This window comes from Cydia pomonella, unplaced genomic scaffold (genome assembly GCF_033807575.1).
Source record: "Cydia pomonella isolate Wapato2018A unplaced genomic scaffold, ilCydPomo1 PGA_scaffold_207, whole genome shotgun sequence".
Taxonomy (NCBI): domain Eukaryota; kingdom Metazoa; phylum Arthropoda; class Insecta; order Lepidoptera; family Tortricidae; genus Cydia; species Cydia pomonella.
Genome location: NW_026907847.1, coordinates 107,328 through 129,213, shown reverse-complemented (window position 1 = coordinate 129,213; position 21,886 = coordinate 107,328). Strand labels below are relative to the sequence as shown.

Sequence of the window (21,886 nt, the reverse complement as noted above, 5' to 3'; positions counted from 1 at the left end):
TAAAAAAGACAACTATTTTGAGTTGTTTTATTACAGCGTTCTCCTGGCCACGTGCTGTTCTCCATCATCAAATCAGCTCCATGTCATCATAAAATTACAATGTTATCTGATCTACACATTTTCAGCTCAATCGGAAATCGGCAAGTGGGTCAAATTTAGCTTCCAACTACACTAACTAATATACATACTAACAGGGCAATTTAAATAAAAGCTTGTAAAAATTACTGTTAAAAATAACTTGATTTATCAATAATTACATTTATTATTTATTTTCATATAACTAACTCATTTCATAGTAAAAATAATAACTTATCAATGTATATCCTAGTCTTTGGACGGTTATGCTTTACAATGTAATGTAAAGTTTACATTATTATTACTTGTAGATACATTTAAAAATACTTCGTAAACGTCAGACCGCCCTGCGGAGCCCAGTTGTGATTGAAGGCGGGGATGGGTGACTGCGACTTGGTCCAGCCGGCGTTGAGGTCGAGCGAGGACGAGGGGTTTCGGAACAGGTTCAGGTTGCCCATGGCCGAGTAGTCGGTCTTCTTGAACAGGTCAGTGTGCGCCATGCCCAGGGAACCACCGATTTTATCCCTAAAAGAAAGTGTAAAGGATTTACGGTCTCGTGAGGCAAGGTAACACTGATAATTGCCGGTTTTACTTACTTATTGTTAGACACATGTGTTTATGTTTCCATGAGCCTCCATTTCTAGCCAAGGAGAGTGATATCGTGCACAGTGACTTAAAATACGTTAATAAAACCAGTTAAGTGTTAAGGCTCTATTTTTAACAGACTTCAATTCCAAGAAGGTGGAGGTTCTGTATTCGGTTTTGGCTATTATTAGAGACAAGGCAATATTCGGACATAATAGCCCAATTTTGATTTTAAATTTTTGTTTTGAAACTGTTATGAATTTGATCGGTCAGCTGTCAGAAAACACATTTCTGGTCAGCTTACATATCAAATCCATAGCAGTTTCAGAACAACAAATGAAAGTCAGAAACGGGTTCATAGATTATGTTAGGTGTAAAAAAAAGTCGGTGGCAAACAAGCATACGGCCCGCCTGATGGTAAGCAGTCTCCGTAGCCTATGTACTCCTGCAACTCCAGAGGAGCTACATGCTTACATGCGCGTTGCCGACCCTAAAACTCCGCAGCCTCGATGAGCTCTAAATGCGTAAATATCGTGAAAGCGATACGAAATACTCTTAAAATGATGCCAATATGTATACATCGGATAACTTATTTAATGTAGTGTTTCCAAAAATGCAACTTGATTTAAAGAGTGTTCACCTAACCACAGGAAGTTTTTTTAAATAATAAACACATAGATATAGGTACATATTACACTTGTAGGCTTTTTTTATGTTGACACTCGTCAAAGCTGCTGAACCGATTTTGATGAATGAGAAGTTAATTTATTTGTCTTTATATTTAGCATGAATAATTAACCAACTTCAAAAAAGAAGAAGTTTCTATGCTACATGAAAACCATAGACGAGTTATAGTTTATATTCGTTTTGCCTCTATATTTACTTAGTATCTGATTTCATTTTATTTTAGTAACAGTTCCCATTTTAACTGCCATAAAAAATATCCTGTTTAAACAGATAGTGGAACCAGATAGAACTCCAAAATAGCTATATAAATATTGTTTTAGTTAAATTGTTTATTGTTTTGATTCTTCGGTAAATATTTGCATCTAGAATGTTTAAATAGCACAACTATTTGAACTTACTTGAAAGTATAGTCCAAGCTGCCACCATGAGTGTTGAAGTTGGGGAGGTTGGGGATGTTGGGCATAGTTCTGGTTATGAAGGCGTTGGCGCCCAGCTTGTGGTCGGGTGTGTTGATGAGCCCCAGCCGCCCCGCCGCCGTCGCCTGGTTGCCGAGACTAGGGATGTGCTGGCCGGTCACACTTAGTCCGTGGCCGTTGCTGAAAATTTTTAATTATCTTTAAGCATCCAGTTTGAGGTATTCCATATGGGGTGCTGTATTATTTCACTATTATTAGAAAATAATAACGCATACCCTCTAAAAGTTTCTATTACTACAGAACTCTCAGAAATAAATTTCAGTCCATTCCTGTAAATGTAACTCATGCCGACCTGTATACGATTCTCCCATTCAAATGTAATGTAATGTATATGTATATGTATGTATATATATGTAGAGCTCATTTTGTTGTCTTTTTATTCATTTATTTCATATAAATCGCATAAGTTACACTACTACTACTACTACTACCACTTATAAACATTAATTCGCAAAAAAATAACGATCCGATAAGAAAAACAATAAAAAATTATCGACTTACGGCCCGATTCGAAGAATGATTAAGACACGTTTAAGATCTTGTAAAGATCTTTAAAAAAGCAATAACTAAACGACATGTCAAAATTGATGTTTATTTCGATTCCGCTGTGATCCAAAATAAGATCTATCTACGATATTTCTAACGTCAAAGTGACATTGGTTGCCCGAATCGAGCTGCTTCTGTCAATAGCCAGAACTTCTCGTTATCGTATCTCATTCTTCGAATCGGGCCGTAACTGCCTCATTTCTGACCAAATTTCCAAAGTCGGCACGGGTTCCTGTTACGGGAATGACCTGAGTTTACCTGTGTTTTATACCAGGGTGTTTTGGGGTAAATAAAATGGAGTGTTGTAAATTTTTAAAGTGCAAAATAAAGAACACCCTGGTCTGTATTTTTCCATGTACAATATACATTTAGCCTGTGCCCAACACTTCGTCCGCTTAAATTTGTTCGGCTGTAAACACTCCTGTTAGTACTTAGTAATAACTTTGTTTTGTTACACTTTATTACTCACATCTCACCCTTTTACGGGTTGGTTCCCGAGTTAAAAAGTATCCTTTGTCCAGATTACAAGCTACTTATATGACTAAACTAAGCTAATTATTTTCAGTTATTATTGCCTGATTGAGGACAAACATCCAAACATGCTAACTTCCATATAAAGGTATTAATTTAATATTACGTAACAGAAATACTTACATATTATCGAGAGCCAGTCCGCCACCAGCAGCGGTATACCCTGGACCGGGCTTCACTCTGTCTCTGACAGATAATCTGTCTGGTTATCATGAACAAGCTCGTCGATATCAATCTCATTAATATCACGGAAAAGGTCGTTCGTGTCATCAATATAATTGTCTTTAAAGTTAATTGTTTCACTTATCATATTTATTTGATGAATTGAGATCTGCGGTTGAATATTATGGATTTCAATCTTCGCATTTATGTCACTGTTATTTTTTGCACCCACTTTTATTGTAACGGCAGGTATCTCAGTAAAATTTTCCGTGGTAACCTCAATATTTTCATTCGTTTCTGTAATATCTTTGGCATTTAAAGAAACAGAAGTCGTGACTGTCTCTTGCGCGGTAATATAATTCACATTGTAAGTTGTATATTCAAACTTTGATTTATTTATTTTATGTACACTGTTTATATCAGTGTTATTTGTTTCTATCAAATCTGAATTTGTTGCTGTTTTTTCACTCGGATAATTTGTTACAGTTGCATTATAATGATTACATATACACTTTTTATCTTTTTGTAAAACAGTATTACGAGTATTATTATGAAATTTTGTATTATTGTTGTTAATGTCAAACAGATCAGGTTTAATGGTATTGTCAATTCGTTTATTTTCAGAGGCACTTTCATTTATTTTAAATGTTTGTATATAAATCTGAGTACTGTCTCCAAGTGTCTTTAGTGACGGATCTTCTATAACGAGACCAGAAATTGTTTGGACTAAAAAACGAGTCAGGTTTGTCAATAAATTATCGTTATTATCTTGTGATTTATCTAATACTGAAATATTTTCTGAACTGTTTTGAATATTATCCAATGAAACATTTAAATGGGCAGATATAGTATCGCCTACATTATTAGTAATACATTTTAAAACACCAACACAATTATTGCAATCACCAAAATTAAGTAGCATGGCACAGATCACAAGTAGATTTAATTTCACAAACATCTTTATAACGTCTTCTCTCTATGTCTGTTCGCACGTTAATGTAGGATCTACAGACAGTAATTGTTAAGGTCAGTTCCTAATAAATGGACTCTAATATAGAATCTTTAGAGTTTGGTTTTTAATTCTGGAAAGCACAATAGCTTTGGCATTGAGTCACCTTGAATAGCCGCTTGACTTTGACTGACTGTTAGACAATTCAAGAATATAATAACCTATTTTATGGAAACGTATAGTATAGGATGCAGTTATAAAATGTTATTATGGTAAATTACAAGAGGTTTTAATGGATATTCCAGCTTTTTTTAGCACTCATATTCTTATGTACATATTAAAATTATTCTATGGAACGATTTTTAATTTTTAGTGAACTTGCTTACTTTTCTTTTTTTGCCAACTTAAAATAAATCGTATGTATCATGGCCTGTAAAGATACAAACACCCCCATTTTGCCAAGATGACAAGTAACCGTTAAATAAAAGAGAAGTTGAAATTTTTCAGACGATGAAACGTGCTTACAATCTAATCATCAAAAATATACAATTATAAGCATTATTTTTTATATTAATGCGCAGTTTTAAGAATAACTGCATTGTGTTTTAATTAGACACTACTTGACAGATTCCATAAATTAACATTGCAGCCGTCTCTCGGCCTATTGTTACGAGCATTGTAATTACGTGTGATGCAAACAAACTAGGATGAATAGTTTCTTACGACACTTCGATTGTTATCATTTACCAATAAAAAGATTTGAGAAGTTACGCAATATACAGAATTGTGTAAAATTGTGTTATTCTTAATTTATGAATTCATCTTGGAATCCTACAATTTTACGTTAAATGTGTATTTTATATGAGAAATTGGGATACTATTAAGCACGTAACCGAGAGGCCAGACTTCCAAATCGAAGCTTAAAGTTTGTAACTTATTATGAACTCTTATTTTATAATAGAGCTCTTTAATACATTTAATCACTCATATTAACTTCACTTCTAACTAACAATGTAATAAAATCTTCTTAGTCGAATCCATGTCGAATCTAACCCACCTGGTTATATCTCCTACCTAACTCCTACTCCTCCTCCTAGGTAGGTACCTACATCATAATATAATAAAAAACTAAATTTTAACTGATATTATAAATTATGAAGTAACTTTTTCTTCACGCTTACCTAATCTACTGAACCGATTAAGATGAAAGTTAGTAGGTACCTACGAAGACAGTTTAAGTCCCGATATAGGAGTCCCGATAGTTTTATCTCGGAAATAAACCCATAAAAGAGTAAAAGAGGGTTCAAAGTTTGTATTGAGAACGAGTATTTTTTTTGATTGCGGGACTTGAAACTTGAAAGACAAGCATATTGTTAGAATACAAAAAAAGTGATTAAAACCGGATTATATCCGTAGTACCGGAAACTACTATTCATAATGCATAAGTCTTCGTAAAACACTGTTTTGCCAAAAGTCAAGAAAAAAATCACAGTTTTTAATATTTTTTCTTTAATGGGGTTCAAAGACAGGTAAAATTACGTACGAGAAAGAATACTTTGCCATATGAATAAGTCATAAATAGTCATAAGTAATATGACTGTGTATCGATTCTTCTTTTCTCTAGGACACGTGCCCATTCTGAAATTTGGTTTTCCATGGTAAATACCTAGTTAGTTACCCTAATTTCTACTACTACTACTTTATTTTGTCCACTATTCGAAACTATACCCATGACGATTTTCATATTTATTCCCGTGTGAAAAAAAAAGTTTGTTCAGAAATGTTTGCTGTTAACTATGTAACTACCTACAGTAAGTGTACCTATCACAATTGCATTAAACAACCGCCGTCTATGCTAAGTTTGCATCTTCCACTTGACAGTGGCATTGTAGGCTACCTTACAATTTATGTAAATAAAACCAATTAGTAAGTAACTATATAAAATGTAATGCGCTCGTTTATTACAATTCTTGACTTATTTGTACTAGACCGTTTTATTTGTTTGAAAGTGAATTTAATATCTACCAACTTTGCTCAAAACTCATGATACTTGTGAGATCCATGAACAATCGAAAGAGTACCGATATTTACATACGTTTGCTCTTTTCTACTACTTCTACATTTTATAAAGACAAGTAATAGTTATTTTCACTTCAGCAGCTCGAACAAGGGTAATTTGCTGCTTAAAAACAGTGAGCAAAATCGCATTTTGCTCACCGAGTGAGACAAAATAACATTCAAGTGACCTTTAGATTCGAATGTCATTTCAACGTGCGGGGCCTAATACAAGTTCGAAATATTTGGATTCTATTGTCTTTATCCCTTTCACGTCATTAGCAAAAAGAAAGAGACAAAAAAGTGCATACGTAATTCAACGGTATATTGACGGTTTATAATAGACCCCCGAAATAAGTCAGACCGCATCGTTCCAAAACACCCTACGAGTCTTCATTCGTAATAATTAATTAATGAAATAAAAGTTTAAAATTATTAAAAACACCATATTTTACGTATTTAATAATACAATCAAAACAATGAACTTATACGTATTTACGCAATTATTACGCAGTAAATAATTCTACTTAACTACTTTTAACGATCTCTACTATAGTTGACAAATAGTAGTATCCGCAATTCGGACCGGATCTTACTAAGTTCTTTTTACAAAAAAAAAGTTGTCGATTGAACTGTCAATTGATGTTCGTTAATTCATTATTTTCATATTATTTTATTGAAATTTCTTTCGTTTTGTTTTATTGCGGTAATTAAAGTTAATTGTTAGAATATCTTCAGAAAACATGAGTGAAATACCTAGTGATCCGTCCGTCTGGATTACATTTTTCAAGGTTGTATTTTTTGATGGCTGACTGACGTGAAAAATGTTGTGTACTACACGAGATCAAAGTTATTTACATCTCGTGCGCTTTTGAGTCCCTTACTACGCTCAAGATTCTAAATTAGATCTATTATAGAATCTTTCGCTTGCACGGGACTCAAAACAAGCACTCGAAGAAATATCAAACTTTGCTCTCTTGTTGTACAAATAACTATTGTTTGACAAGGGGGCAAAGTTGTTGTTTAACCTCTCGTGCTAATATTGATACCCGAGCAAGCGAAAGATTCCAAAATTGAATCACGAGCGTAGCGAGTGGTTCGAGAAGTGGAATCTTGAGCGTTGCGAGGGCTTCAAGGCACGAGGGTTAAACAAACTTTGCCTCCGAGTGAAACACAACATTTTTCAACACACCAGCGCGAGAAAAATAACTATGAAATAACAAATAAATCAGACCAAATCAAATCCAAATAAACGTAATAAATGTATCATTCAAAATCATCGTTCAAAGATCAATTCTACCCCAGCTAACATAAAGAAAAAACTCAAAATTTGCATCTGATTACTTTGCCCCACATTTGGATAAAATGCAACTTTCTCATTAGTTTTAGAACTATCAAGAGGGCCTTTACCAGTTCGTGTAGTGAAAAATATTTTTTATACTTACATCCTTTAGTGCCCTGGCCAAGTTTTCTTCTGATATGTCTTCAATTTCTTTGATACAATCGTCGTTTATCGTATTGATTTGAAAAGTATTCGGTTCAATCGTAGTCAATTTGGTTTCATTAACTAAATCTTTAATAAAAAAATCAGTAGTTATGTCGAAGTCGAAAACGTAATCGTAATTAGCTTCGATAATTTCAATATTAACTTTCATTTCCTCCACAGGTATTTGTCTTTTTCTCCTTTTGTCATCTGCGTCGTCATTCATAAAATCTTCAAAGTTTAAATCAAAATCATTATCATCTGTTGTTACTTCTAAGTAATCACTTCCATGTGTTGTTGAATATAATTCTGTAGTGTATTCACTTTCGTGAACTATAACCGTATGAAGTTCAGATATAGTGGGGATTCTTTTAATAGTTATATTCGCATTTATATAATTATACACATCAGGCCAATATTTCGCACTGTATAAAATGGCTGCTATAATGAATAACATCACAAATAATATAAGTAATATGAGCAGCCTTATAATCAACTTTAAAAATTCAAAATTGGGCCTCATATTTTTTGAGCAGATGTAGTTCCTCCAAGACCGGGATTGATACTAAATAATCACGTTTTAACGTCTTCTTTTCAATAGGCTATTGATGCTTCCTTATTTAGAATGTAATGTCTTAGGACTTTATTCGAATACAATAGGCCATACACGTATGGCACATGGCTAGCATGACTGCTACTATTGCATTTATACGCGTAGTTAATGTGTGTTTTTGATGTTAGATTTAGGAAGTCGTGCAAGCATTTCTGATATTTCCGTTATGTTCAATATATATGTTGGTGGTCGATCGTAAGATTAGGCATATCGATAAAAGTGATAAATTTTCTCTCGTTCCCTGAGTCAACGGAACAGTTTGCCCTTCAGAACAGTTCTTTTATTTCTGAACAGTCTGAAGCAACCGATCCTATCCTACCTATATGTATAGGTAGAATATGGTTTAATATGACTACCGTCAAAACATTACACATACACAGGAACATTTCGATCTGCCTGATCTTACGATCGGTCGCTGACTTATATAACTTGGCGGCACCCAGCGACCATGTTATAGTCAGTTTTCTAAAGCTGTCTAAGCTTTATTTGAGTTAATATATCCTGTGTAAACTATAATTAAATTATATCTCATTGTTTATAAGAGAGTTCTTCCTACCTTTACCCATTCTATATCCTTTCATTTGTCGAAGCTGTGGTTACAGAGAAATAAAGTTAAATAAACGCGTTTACCTACGCTGTATAAAATTGACATTTCTAAGTGGTACATATGGTAGATAGTATTACATAGACGTCACTGTCTTGATCCAGGAGGAGGAGGAGAGAGAGGGATAGAAAATTAATTATTGTCAACTTTAACAAACTGATATCTACAAGAACACGAAAGTCGCTTTTCCGTAACATTTTTATAATAATGCATGCTTTAGAGTCAAATGTTTTTACTAAACCAATATTTTAACAGTATTAAAGCTAGCTCATTCCTAAATTAAAAATAAAGAAAAAACGTTTAGAGTATAAATAAAATCTTTTTGGCAAAAAAAAGTTTTTGGTACAAGCTTTTATCGCTGACTGTACTTTTCTTTCCACAGTAGGCTATCAATACTCATCGAGACTTTTAAAAAAGACAACTATTTTGAGTTGTTTTATTACAGCGTTCTCCTGGCCACGTGCTGTTCTCCATCATCAAATCAGCTCCATGTCATCATAAAATTACAATGTTATCTGATCTACACATTTTCAGCTCAATCGGAAATCGGCAAGTGGGTCAAATTTAGCTTCCAACTACACTAACTAATATACATACTAACAGGGCAATTTAAATAAAAGCTTGTAAAAATTACTGTTAAAAATAACTTGATTTATCAATAATTACATTTATTATTTATTTTCATATAACTAACTCATTTCATAGTAAAAATAATAACTTATCAATTTATATCCTAGTCTTTGGACGGTTATGCTTTACAATGTAATGTAAAGTTTACATTATTATTACTTGTAGATACATTTAAAAATACTTCGTAAACGTCAGACCGCCCTGCGGAGCCCAGTTGTGATTGAAGGCGGGGATGGGTGACTGCGACTTGGTCCAGCCGGCGTTGAGGTCGAGCGAGGACGAGGGGTTTCGGAACAGGTTCAGGTTGCCCATGGCCGAGTAGTCGGTCTTCTTGAACAGGTCAGTGTGCGCCATGCCCAGGGAACCACCGATTTTATCCCTAAAAGAAAGTGTAAAGGATTTACGGTCTCGTGAGGCAAGGTAACACTGATAATTGCCGGTTTTACTTACTTATTGTTAGACACATGTGTTTATGTTTCCATGAGCCTCCATTTCTAGCCAAGGAGAGTGATATCGTGCACAGTGACTTAAAATACGTTAATAAAACCAGTTAAGTGTTAAGGCTCTATTTTTAACAGACTTCAATTCCAAGAAGGTGGAGGTTCTGTATTCGGTTTTGGCTATTATTAGAGACAAGGCAATATTCGGACATAATAGCCCAATTTTGATTTTAAATTTTTGTTTTGAAACTGTTATGAATTTGATCGGTCAGCTGTCAGAAAACACATTTCTGGTCAGCTTACATATCAAATCCATAGCAGTTTCAGAACAACAAATGAAAGTCAGAAACGGGTTCATAGATTATGTTAGGTGTAAAAAAAAGTCGGTGGCAAACAAGCATACGGCCCGCCTGATGGTAAGCAGTCTCCGTAGCCTATGTACTCCTGCAACTCCAGAGGAGCTACATGCTTACATGCGCGTTGCCGACCCTAAAACTCCGCAGCCTCGATGAGCTCTAAATGCGTAAATATCGTGAAAGCGATACGAAATACTCTTAAAATGATGCCAATATGTATACATCGGATAACTTATTTAATGTAGTGTTTCCAAAAATGCAACTTGATTTAAAGAGTGTTCACCTAACCACAGGAAGTTTTTTTAAATAATAAACACATAGATATAGGTACATATTACACTTGTAGGCTTTTTTTATGTTGACACTCGTCAAAGCTGCTGAACCGATTTTGATGAATGAGAAGTTAATTTATTTGTCTTTATATTTAGCATGAATAATTAACCAACTTCAAAAAAGAAGAAGTTTCTATGCTACATGAAAACCATAGACGAGTTATAGTTTATATTCGTTTTGCCTCTATATTTACTTAGTATCTGATTTCATTTTATTTTAGTAACAGTTCCCATTTTAACTGCCATAAAAAATATCCTGTTTAAACAGATAGTGGAACCAGATAGAACTCCAAAATAGCTATATAAATATTGTTTTAGTTAAATTGTTTATTGTTTTGATTCTTCGGTAAATATTTGCATCTAGAATGTTTAAATAGCACAACTATTTGAACTTACTTGAAAGTATAGTCCAAGCTGCCACCATGAGTGTTGAAGTTGGGGAGGTTGGGGATGTTGGGCATAGTTCTGGTTATGAAGGCGTTGGCGCCCAGCTTGTGGTCGGGTGTGTTGATGAGCCCCAGCCGCCCCGCCGCCGTCGCCTGGTTGCCGAGACTAGGGATGTGCTGGCCGGTCACACTTAGTCCGTGGCCGTTGCTGAAAATTTTTAATTATCTTTAAGCATCCAGTTTGAGGTATTCCATATGGGGTGCTGTATTATTTCACTATTATTAGAAAATAATAACGCATACCCTCTAAAAGTTTCTATTACTACAGAACTCTCAGAAATAAATTTCAGTCCATTCCTGTAAATGTAACTCATGCCGACCTGTATACGATTCTCCCATTCAAATGTAATGTAATGTATATGTATATGTATGTATATATATGTAGAGCTCATTTTGTTGTCTTTTTATTCATTTATTTCATATAAATCGCATAAGTTACACTACTACTACTACTACTACCACTTATAAACATTAATTCGCAAAAAAATAACGATCCGATAAGAAAAACAATAAAAAATTATCGACTTACGGCCCGATTCGAAGAATGATTAAGACACGTTTAAGATCTTGTAAAGATCTTTAAAAAAGCAATAACTAAACGACATGTCAAAATTGATGTTTATTTCGATTCCGCTGTGATCCAAAATAAGATCTATCTACGATATTTCTAACGTCAAAGTGACATTGGTTGCCCGAATCGAGCTGCTTCTGTCAATAGCCAGAACTTCTCGTTATCGTATCTCATTCTTCGAATCGGGCCGTAACTGCCTCATTTCTGACCAAATTTCCAAAGTCGGCACGGGTTCCTGTTACGGGAATGACCTGAGTTTACCTGTGTTTTATACCAGGGTGTTTTGGGGTAAATAAAATGGAGTGTTGTAAATTTTTAAAGTGCAAAATAAAGAACACCCTGGTCTGTATTTTTCCATGTACAATATACATTTAGCCTGTGCCCAACACTTCGTCCGCTTAAATTTGTTCGGCTGTAAACACTCCTGTTAGTACTTAGTAATAACTTTGTTTTGTTACACTTTATTACTCACATCTCACCCTTTTACGGGTTGGTTCCCGAGTTAAAAAGTATCCTTTGTCCAGATTACAAGCTACTTATATGACTAAACTAAGCTAATTATTTTCAGTTATTATTGCCTGATTGAGGACAAACATCCAAACATGCTAACTTCCATATAAAGGTATTAATTTAATATTACGTAACAGAAATACTTACATATTATCGAGAGCCAGTCCGCCACCAGCAGCGGTATACCCTGGACCGGGCTTCACTCCAGCTGCTCTGAAGGCATTTGCAGACTGTATCCCCGAAGCCGATCCAATAGCACTCAGTACGTTGCTCTCACCCCGTGCGATGGGAACTTTTAGGTTCAAATTCGCACTTCCATCTGGATTGGTGCTCACGCTGCCAAGCTGACGCCTGACCCGGTTTAGATAACCCGGATGCAGAGATTCAAAAGCATGCTCTGATAACGCGTCTTCAAAGTCGTCTTGTGCGAGGTTCGCTACGTCTATTACGTAAGGTTGTATTTTTAAATCCTGTAAAGCGATATAACGAGCTTGAGCTGTGGCTAAAAGCGCCAGCGCAAAGAGATGAACAGAAAACATCTTTGAATATAATTTTAAATACACAGATTGTAAGCGCGAATTTAATTAGACAGTTAACTCTGGAACAGTTTAATGTATACTGACTCACTATATGGAGCGGGCCACTATATATGCGGAATGTACTTGATAAGCGTTTGTGCAAGGGATTCCCTGGACCACCGCATTTTAGAAAATGATGTAGGTATATTCAATAACTATCAGTAACGTTTTGCAGGGAATCCCTGGGTCCCAAGAGCTTTGTATACTTTTTAGCATTTAGTTACTTACTTAAAAATATTGAATTGTAATTTTAATGTTCATTACTTTTTGTTGCACTTATAATTGCGGTTTTTATAGACTTTTATTCCTTAGTAGGTAGCTATGAAATATTAATAATGACTTAGTAAAAACTTGACAATTGTGATTTCGAGACTCTTATCCCGTATGCGTCGTATAGAATTAATAGATATTATATGTATCGTACATTGTCGGTATTCGGCTTCTAAAACATGTTAACTGAAAATCAATATTTTTTTATTATTATATTGAAATATTTTACAGTTATTTTATCTTTTTATTTTAAATTTTTACTCATAAATATACAGGGTGATACTCAAGACGTAATACAAAATCAGTAATTCTGACTTAATTGCAGATCGAGAACATGATGCACTAACTCATTTATTACAGTTAATCAAAGTTATTTTTAGTAATTTTCTAACAAAATAATCAATTAGAATCTCGAAGTGTGGTCATCCGACACACTAGTCATGTTGCACCTATTTGTCATGTTAACATTTGCGTTACTCTAATTCTGATATTTAAAACATAAAACAAGACTCAGACGTACATTCGAAAGCAATGAGAACGGGTAACCTTTTATGATGATTCTCATAGAAAGAGACTGTAATAACTCTAAGACCGATTTAATTGTAATCTCAACCTTAAGCATAGCATGATACAGTTACAATTTAGTTGGCTTACATTCGAGTTAAGTTCTATGTTTTTTAGAAAAGTTAGAGGAATCCCCTTACAAGGTAAAGCGTGTTGAACCATTGAACTCTGGCAAGTGATACTACGAGTAGCAAGTGGCAAGTGATGCCCCGTTATCGAGTGAATTTATTTATAACATATTTAATAGGTCATTTATGTTATCTCATATTTTGCAGTTCTTAAAATTATATACACGGGTTGATAATATATTTAAATAGATGTAGTAGTATTCTATAGGTACTTACTTTATATTTTATTGAGATGACCGAACGTTATGAACAATTTTAAGTAACATTCAGACATTTTGAAAGATCTAACAACCTATACTACAGGTACTTACTCGTAGTTATTTAAAGTAAACCTTTTCCAAAAATTTATATTTTTTTTTACTTGGAAACTAATCAGAAATAAGTGAGCAATAGGAAATATATACACTACACTAAGAACATTCACTATTTCCATAACTCTAATTAAAACATGTTTAGTAAAAATATTACTATAGTTAACTAAGGTACGACAATTACTAATTTACATACGAATAATAAAATAGATACAAAACCCATTGTTTTTTTATACTACGTCGGTGGCCAACAAGCATACGGCCCGCCTGATGGCAAGCAGTCTCCGTAGCCTATGGACGCCTGCAACTCCAGAGGAATTACATGCGCGTTGCCGACTCTAACCACTCCGGGCCCTTAATGATATACATCATATAGATATATTTTCGAAAACTCTATAAAAATTTAGTTTGAGTTCCTAGTATATTTTTGCATGCTATACAGAATGACACTTAAAACGTAATACAAAATATGTCTTAAACCACTCTAACCTTAGATCGCCATCTGCAGTCGATGGGTTACCGTAAAGTTTTGTCAAGGTGGAAGCCTCATGCTTTGACCGATGCTCAACGTGCATTACGTGTGAACATTAGTGAAAGTCTGCTACTGCGCCCCCAAAGAAAGAGCTTCCTGGAGTCGATCATCACTGGAGACGAGTCCTGGGTCTTGTACGAGACCGTTACACGAAAATCCTTTTGGATACCTTCCGATAAACGGCCACCAACCCAGCCGAAAAGCAGTCTGCATGGCCAGAAACTTCTCCTGTCAGTTTTGTGGGATTCGCAAGGAATGTTGTTGTGGAAGTTACTGGAGGACCATCAAACTATCGATGACGAAGCCTATGTGAATCAACTACAAAAGTTGGCGACGCTGTTAAAGAAAAAATGACAAAACGTCTTGAAGTATCATTACCTCATGATAATACAAGACCATATACAGCGAAAATGACCTATAAATTTCTAGAGGAACTTAGTTGGACAACAATACCTCACCCACCTTATAGCCCTGATCTAGCACCTTCCGACTACCATCTTTTTCGGACTTCGAAACAGCATCTTCGTAAAAATAAAATCGAAAATTCTGGCGACCTACAAAAATCACCTTGCCAACTTCGTTGCCTCTTAAGCCACTTTCATTCTGGGCCAAGGGTATTGAAACTCTACCTAGCAGTTGGTTACATGTTCTAGATAATGATGGTGATTATATTGTCAATTAATAGTTTCAATAAATAAATATTACAAAAAAATTAGTTTTATTTCAAAGCGGGGAAATATTACGTACATATACGTTTCTATAGGCAATTTTTCGAAAAATGTTAGGAAAATAAAATGATGATGCAGTTTTATAAAGTTACGATGTAGAGCAAACACTCAGGTAAGCTATCTATAAAAATAAACTGCAAAATACCTACTACAGTCGCACGCCGCGCGCCGCTCACGGCGCCGCGGCCGAAACCCGACCGCGAGAGCGGTTCCGCCCCGTCTTCGTTTATATATTTTTTTGACACGTTTTTACTTTAAAGATGTTTTTCAAGTTACACTTTTTATATTTAAGAATAAGTGGGCTATATTATTATATTTTTGATTTTATGAATTTCGGAAAAATATAATTCTAATCGACTTTTTTCCGAAGTTTTTTAATTTAAAATTTTGTGTTTTTTCAATTTACTCCGTTTTTTTCTATGGACGGGTAAAAAGTTCGTACCAGAAATGAATTGGTCATCCTTGAATTATACGAAAACGATACCAAACTTGATCTGATAGCTATATGGGGGCAGATATGGAGCCCAGAATGCAATACGGGAGATGTACCTTTCCCTCTCCCCTCCCCCTCCCACCAGTCGGGGGGTACCGCGTGTCAATCTGCTCAGAATGACCTAAGGAACAACTGTGCCAAGTAGCGTCTTTTAAGAAAAAGTTGCAGGGTGCCCCATACAAATCTGCCCTTAATTCCTCTACTAAACATCGAATACCTTTCCTAAAATATCAACTGGAGATTTATAATAAATAGTCGGAACACTGTGTTCCTGTAAAATCGTGCCCTGCATTTTTGTAGACAAGATCTATAGTAGGCATCGCTGGCTGCTAGTAATCTATCTATCTCAAAATTGTCTAAAATAATGCCACGAGCCGTACCGTAACTCTCTGTCGCGACAGCCACCCCAAAACATTGCTGCCCGGGCGGGGGAAAAATGTTAGAAAACTGTTTCCCTCTTTTAGCTATGATATTCATTTTGGTAGTTAAAGCAATATAACTCACGTTTCAACTTCTGTTCCTAAAATAATATCAATATTCCGATCTACATCGACGTCCAATAGAAAAGCCAAAGTTGATAAATTAATCTAAGTGCAAAAACTGCTCCGAAAAATTCTGAACATGAACCCCCACACACCGCACCCGTTTTCGCCTGCGCAACTGTCCGTCTCCTTGAAATTTAAGGGCTGAAAAAAAAATCAGACAGATAAACTGAAACGAATATGCTCAGCACGCTCCTCGCGCTCGCTTTAGCAATCAACTATACGAAATTTAAATGCAAAATAAAATACAAAAAGTTACAATTCAGGGGATAGATCCAGGGACCTCCATCTCCCTGCTACAAGCTTAGTCAATCAAAAATAGGAAATTAAAGTCCAAAAAAAATACAAAAAAGTTCTCATTGTTCGGGGTTGGAGCCCGGAACTTCGTCATTGCAAAGCGAGTGTATTCCAACTGAGCCACGAACGAATATATGTGACATGGTGAAATTAGGGTACTTATTCGCGAATTAAATCGAAATATCTGAATACCCCCTAAACCAGCGTTCTAAAATATTTGAATTTTTCGCAAATCACTCTGTAAACATGTCTCACAAGGCTATTTGTTTAGGCGCGACGTACCACGGCTCCGCCATTTTGAAAAATTTCCAAAAACTGGATCTACAAAAAAATCTATTTAATCATAGAATATGGTCACAAAATTTCACGCGAATCGGTTGAGAATTGCGACCTGTAGAGGAGAACATCCGGACATACGAAAGCAGATTGCCCGAGTCAAAACGTAGACCTTTGCTACGCTTCGGTCAATTAGTAGCGGGCTATCCATACAGTGTTAGCACTATATGGATCTCCCAAGATTCGAATAAAAAAAAATGAAACTGATTTATCCTTGGGCGATGCCCACGCAGACACGTGAAAAATTTATACGTAACATTGAATAAAAATTATTAACTAACAATCATAACTGCACACTCTAGGGTTTCACAAAACTCATAACTAAGTAAGAACCTAAAAATACAAAACCTATACATTTTATAATACGTATAATTATAATTCGTTATCTATCAATAATTAATAAGTTTTTAAATAACCACGTTTCAATTATCGTAATAAGAAAATGATACATTAAAAGTACAATACATTTGAACTACTAAATACATTCTCAGATTTATGCCTCAGGCAACCAAATAAAGTTCAAAATATGGACTCTTGTACTGGCTGATATAAAATTTTCCTTTAAAAGTATTTTCCTCGAGATCTTAACTTTGAAAGCTTCTAGTTAAATTATTATTTGTGATATATTTAATACCTAGTGAAGAAGCTAAGCAGATGGTATTGGTTTTCTTTAATATAAGTAAGACCAACTGAATTCTGAATACGACATTATCTAATTAGTTCTAAATGAAAATATATTTGACAAAAACAGGGCAATTTCTTTGATGATGGACAGTATGAATAGTCGATGTACCTACTTGTTGAAATCTCATAATCATATTATTGACGATTCCAATATCTGTTTATTTGCTAATAATATTACACTAATTTAATTAAATATAAGTCGCCGGGTCGGCGCGCCTGCGCGATGCGCCACCGCCGTTGCTTAGCAACGAATATGCACAACAAATCACCGTACCAAGCTAACTTAAGCTAGTTGATGGTTGGATGCCAAGACGTATCACAATTTGACGTTAAAAAACAAAAGAAGGTTGCTTTACAGTCCTAGGTGTGTAAGGCAGTATGAAATTCCTTTACATATCATCTTCACTTATCGCACCTGATATGTAGTATTTCCGGACCTAATTTGACTACATACATGTAAAATTACAAATAAAAAAAAATAGAACCAGTTAACAACAGGCGGTCTTATCGCTAAAAATCGATCTCTTCCGGACAATCTTTAGGTAGCAGGAAATGTAGAATTCATACAAAAGTCAACAGGTAGTGCACGGAACTACCTAAATATGGAGCCTGGTAAACCCAAACACACATACTGCATAACAATACCTAATACAAAAATAAATAATAATATGCAATATATTAAATGGCAACTTAAGGCAGAGACAGAAAGCAAATGGAGAGAGATTTAGCTAAAATTAATTCACAACCGAACAGCCCGGAAGGCAGATAAAAAAGCTATTATAAAATTTTGAAGTAGATGAGGGAGGAGGAAGAATTTGAGTCTGAGAACATCTCATAGAAGAAAGATACTTGAAACGCTCTTTGAGATAAGGTGGTGTACTCGTAGCGGGGTTAAAGAGAATGCTATAAAGGAGGGCGAGAACTTGAGAGTAACGGCGGAGAAAAATAGAAATCCACTTGAGCTGAGAACGAAACTGTGACACATGGTCATATTTGCGCAAGCCAAATATAAACCTTATACAAGGATTTTGCTGGTCCTGGGTAAGGTCGAGATAGCAAATGTCAGCATAATCTAATATGAGTTTTAGTTGCTTATAAGTCTTTTTCTTACTGTATGCATTATTTAGAAAGGGACGATTAGTATATTGCGCGCGAGGGATACTGTCGCGGTGCACTTATAAAAAAAACATCAGAGGTGCCTCGAGGAACCCTAAAGCGCAAAAAATCGTAGTAGACTAAACGTATAATCCACTGCACCGTGAATATAGTTAAGTGAAGTGAAAAGGATTCAGTCACTAGGAGTATTGCTTACACGGCTGCCTGGTTCTTAAATAACTAGTTTAAAGATTTCCGGGCCGCTGGACCAGCGTCTTGGCTCCTTAAGTGAAAAAGGTAACACCTTCTTGCTCACTGGTTGTACTTCAAAAGCAATTTGTGAGATAAAATCGTCCCGTGCCTTCTGTAGCTTGTGGAAGCGGAATTTTATAGTATATGTTACAAAACTATTATTTTGTAGTATATGATACTGTAACTTACAAGTATATGATTATACATATGGCATTTCCTTAATTTTAGTGATTGTACACTTTGTTTTTTTTTGTCATTCATTCATCATTACTTCTATTCTACTCATTTCCTCAAAGGTTAACTGGAAGAGATCCCATAGAGAGATAAGTTCGCCTTTGTCTATAGACAGTTAAAGTATATACTCGATTACGTACATGTTATTATACATGTATATGTATGTATGTATGTATATACTTTATTGTTCATATATTATAAATAAAAACACGAGAAACACAGTTACAAAGTAAATTCAATACAACAAAGGCGAACTTATCCCTCTATGGGATCTCTTCCAGTTAACCTTTGAGGAAGGAACACTGTATACAAGTGTTGACATTTTATTAAACTAAACGTGAAGTTAGTTGATCATGTTATTATCATATTTATAACTGTCTTTGTACTTAGATGGTTAGTCATAATATGATAATAAAAAAAAAACTTATATATAATTTAGCTTTAACAATAATATATTCTGTTAAAATAAGAAGCCCACCATTTCGATACTTCTCTGAGATTCCCACGATACAAGCTGAGCCTAGTGTGGGGGTCAATGTACTGCTCCTCTTGTAATGCCAAATTCTTGAAATAAATATATTCTTTATTTTTATTCTTATTGCGTCATAAAACTTGTGCCTTATGATGTTCAGAAGGGCTAAAGATGGTCGGCTCTTTTGTCACCATGCCTGTCCCGTTCTAACGAGTACGTAAGCGCGAAAGTGACGGGCATAGTAACAACCGCCACCGGCACCGCAGCAGTCTTTTAGAGTTTTTAGTAACCAAGGTAACCTTTATAAACGAGATTATTTTGGTGCCGTAATATTAGGTATTTTTATTTTATTTGAAATTAAGCGAAATAAAAATTAAGTAGTTCAATCCGGTCTCTTATCATAAGATTAATATAATAAAAAAAATAAAAATAAAACATTGTTGGTTACTATCATATATACACAAAACACCGTGGATATGTATCCTTTATGAACAAGTATGATGAAATTATTGTTTAGTTTATTACAGCAGTAGGTAAATCATTTTTAGGGTTCCGTATCCAAAGGGTAAAACGGGACCCTATTACTAAGACTCCGCTGTCCTACCGTTCGTCCGTCCGTCTGTCACCAAGCTGTATCTCATGAACCGTGATAGCTAGACAATTAACATTTTCACAGATGATGTATTTCTGTTGCCGCTATAACAACAAATACTAAAAAGTACGGAACCCTCGGTGGGCGAGTCCGACTCGCACTTGTCCGGTTTTTTAAGTACTGTAAAACCCAGTGAGTGAAAAGGAACCATAAAAATACAAAATATAAGGAATTGATATCAAGTCTTAGTCTTTCTATAATGAAATGCTTAATATGTATAAGCAATGGTGTATTTGCTACACAAACCACAAAAAAATACGAGTTGGTTTTCTTGAGGTGCTGCATATTAATATGGAGCAACCAAATTATGAACTACCGATCCACTTATTTATGGTTTTTGACTTGTTTTAGTTTCAATTTTTTTACTATTGAATTAATAGTATTGATTTAAAAAAATCCGATCTTTATTTAATGCAAGGAGAAATATTGTGGCAATTAAATGGGCTAGCTGTAATAAAACAATGCAGATTAAAGTAGGTAGGTCGTACCTGTCGTAAGTAAGTACTACGTAATTGCGTTAAATATTATGAGTAATAGAAATAAAGTATCATATTCGTAAGAAGTGATATATGAATCTAATACCGAACACGAACTCCGAGGAATAGAAAATATCAGCCATAAACTGAAAACAGGAATAAAATGAAAATACATTTTACTTCCTGTACTTTCATATATTACAAACGGCAGCAAAATTGTAGGAACTATTAATTTTATCGATGCAATACTTCCTGCATAGCTACGCTTGAGATGTAAAGCCGTATACTGCATGCTTTTCAAAAGGTATTTTACTGCCGCTCGAGGTATTTACTCTATATCATTTGCACAATCGGCTGTAGTCACTATATTTCATGGTCTCGGTGCACCTGTATATTGTGACATGGGACTATCTGCATTACTTAAATAAACTGTTAGTAATTAATAAAAGTTAAAGATAGATTTTTCCTCAAGGCTCTCACAGCGTTACTTCAAGACGTCATGCTGTAACAAGCCCTATATCGTAGTTACTAATTGTTTGTAACGTAACGTGCACGATTAATATTTAAAGTAATTGAATCGTGAGTTTTAATTTATTACTTCTCATGCTGAAGTTCGTCTTTATGTCGTGAGTACGTATCGAATGCAGCAGTTGTACGCCACGAGCATTTTTTGACAAAGTTATACAACGTTACATATAATACTCGTACCTCCACGACTCCCACGAGTTACAGTTGACATTTCCATCTCGCTCGCACTCATTGATTGGTGCGATAGAGAGGGAATGCGATTGAGTTCACGCAGTCGCTAACGTAAACGTCAACTCGTGGTACGGCCATTTTTCTACGGTTAGGTCCTTCCTTTTAAATGAAGTACTAAATTAAACAAACGACAATTTATAGTCACCTTTCCTACTGCTGTGGTTATTTTGTCAGGTTTAACAAAAACGATTTCATCGTTGTTAGTTGGTAGCAAACTTGGGAAAACAACAAAAAAACCGAGTGAAGAAAAACTGAAGTGGGTCATTCTCCAGATTTATGCCTGCGTTTAAATTCCATCGAATAATACAAAACCTATGAAAAGTTTGACGGATTTTTGACTGACAGCAGTCATATACTTTGAGAACGACCTAAAAAAAAATATTTTTCTTTTGTTTTGCAAATTTTGAATAAAAGGAAAACCTATAAACCTAG

General features: G+C 35.0%; 2 protein-coding genes across 2 annotated transcripts; both read right to left on the bottom strand.

The window, feature by feature from the left end:
- Positions 1-221: 221 nt before the first annotated feature.
- Positions 222-8,728, bottom strand: LOC133533832 (defense protein 3-like). Its single transcript, XM_061872889.1, has 5 exons — positions 8,719-8,728; positions 7,508-7,882; positions 3,024-3,102; positions 1,746-1,943; positions 222-600 (listed from the first exon to the last, which is right to left on the bottom strand). The coding sequence occupies exons 1-5, from the start codon at positions 8,726-8,728 to the stop codon at positions 393-395; spliced, it is 870 nt and encodes a 289-aa protein (XP_061728873.1). The 3' UTR covers positions 222-392.
- A 668-nt stretch (positions 8,729-9,396) lies between these two features.
- On the bottom strand, positions 9,397-12,666 carry LOC133533841 (attacin-like). Its single transcript, XM_061872899.1, has 3 exons — positions 12,199-12,666; positions 10,921-11,118; positions 9,397-9,775 (listed from the first exon to the last, which is right to left on the bottom strand). The coding sequence occupies exons 1-3, from the start codon at positions 12,588-12,590 to the stop codon at positions 9,568-9,570; spliced, it is 798 nt and encodes a 265-aa protein (XP_061728883.1). The 5' UTR covers positions 12,591-12,666; the 3' UTR covers positions 9,397-9,567.
- Positions 12,667-21,886: the final 9,220 nt, after the last annotated feature.

Bases quoted from the DNA above. Each gene is read 5' to 3' on its own strand.
- LOC133533832 (XM_061872889.1), bottom strand. The intron at 1,944-3,023 runs GTAAGTATTTCT...AAAAATTTTCAG, and splicing joins GGACTGGCTCTCGATAATAT to CAACGGCCACGGACTAAGTG. The intron at 601-1,745 runs GTAAGTTCAAAT...ACTTTCTTTTAG, and splicing joins AGCTTGGACTATACTTTCAA to GGATAAAATCGGTGGTTCCC.
- LOC133533841 (XM_061872899.1), bottom strand. From the start codon at position 12,590: ATGTTTTCTGTTCATCTCTTTGCGCTGGCGCTTTTAGCCACAGCTCAA. The intron at 11,119-12,198 runs GTAAGTATTTCT...AAAAATTTTCAG, and splicing joins GGACTGGCTCTCGATAATAT to CAACGGCCACGGACTAAGTG. The intron at 9,776-10,920 runs GTAAGTTCAAAT...ACTTTCTTTTAG, and splicing joins AGCTTGGACTATACTTTCAA to GGATAAAATCGGTGGTTCCC.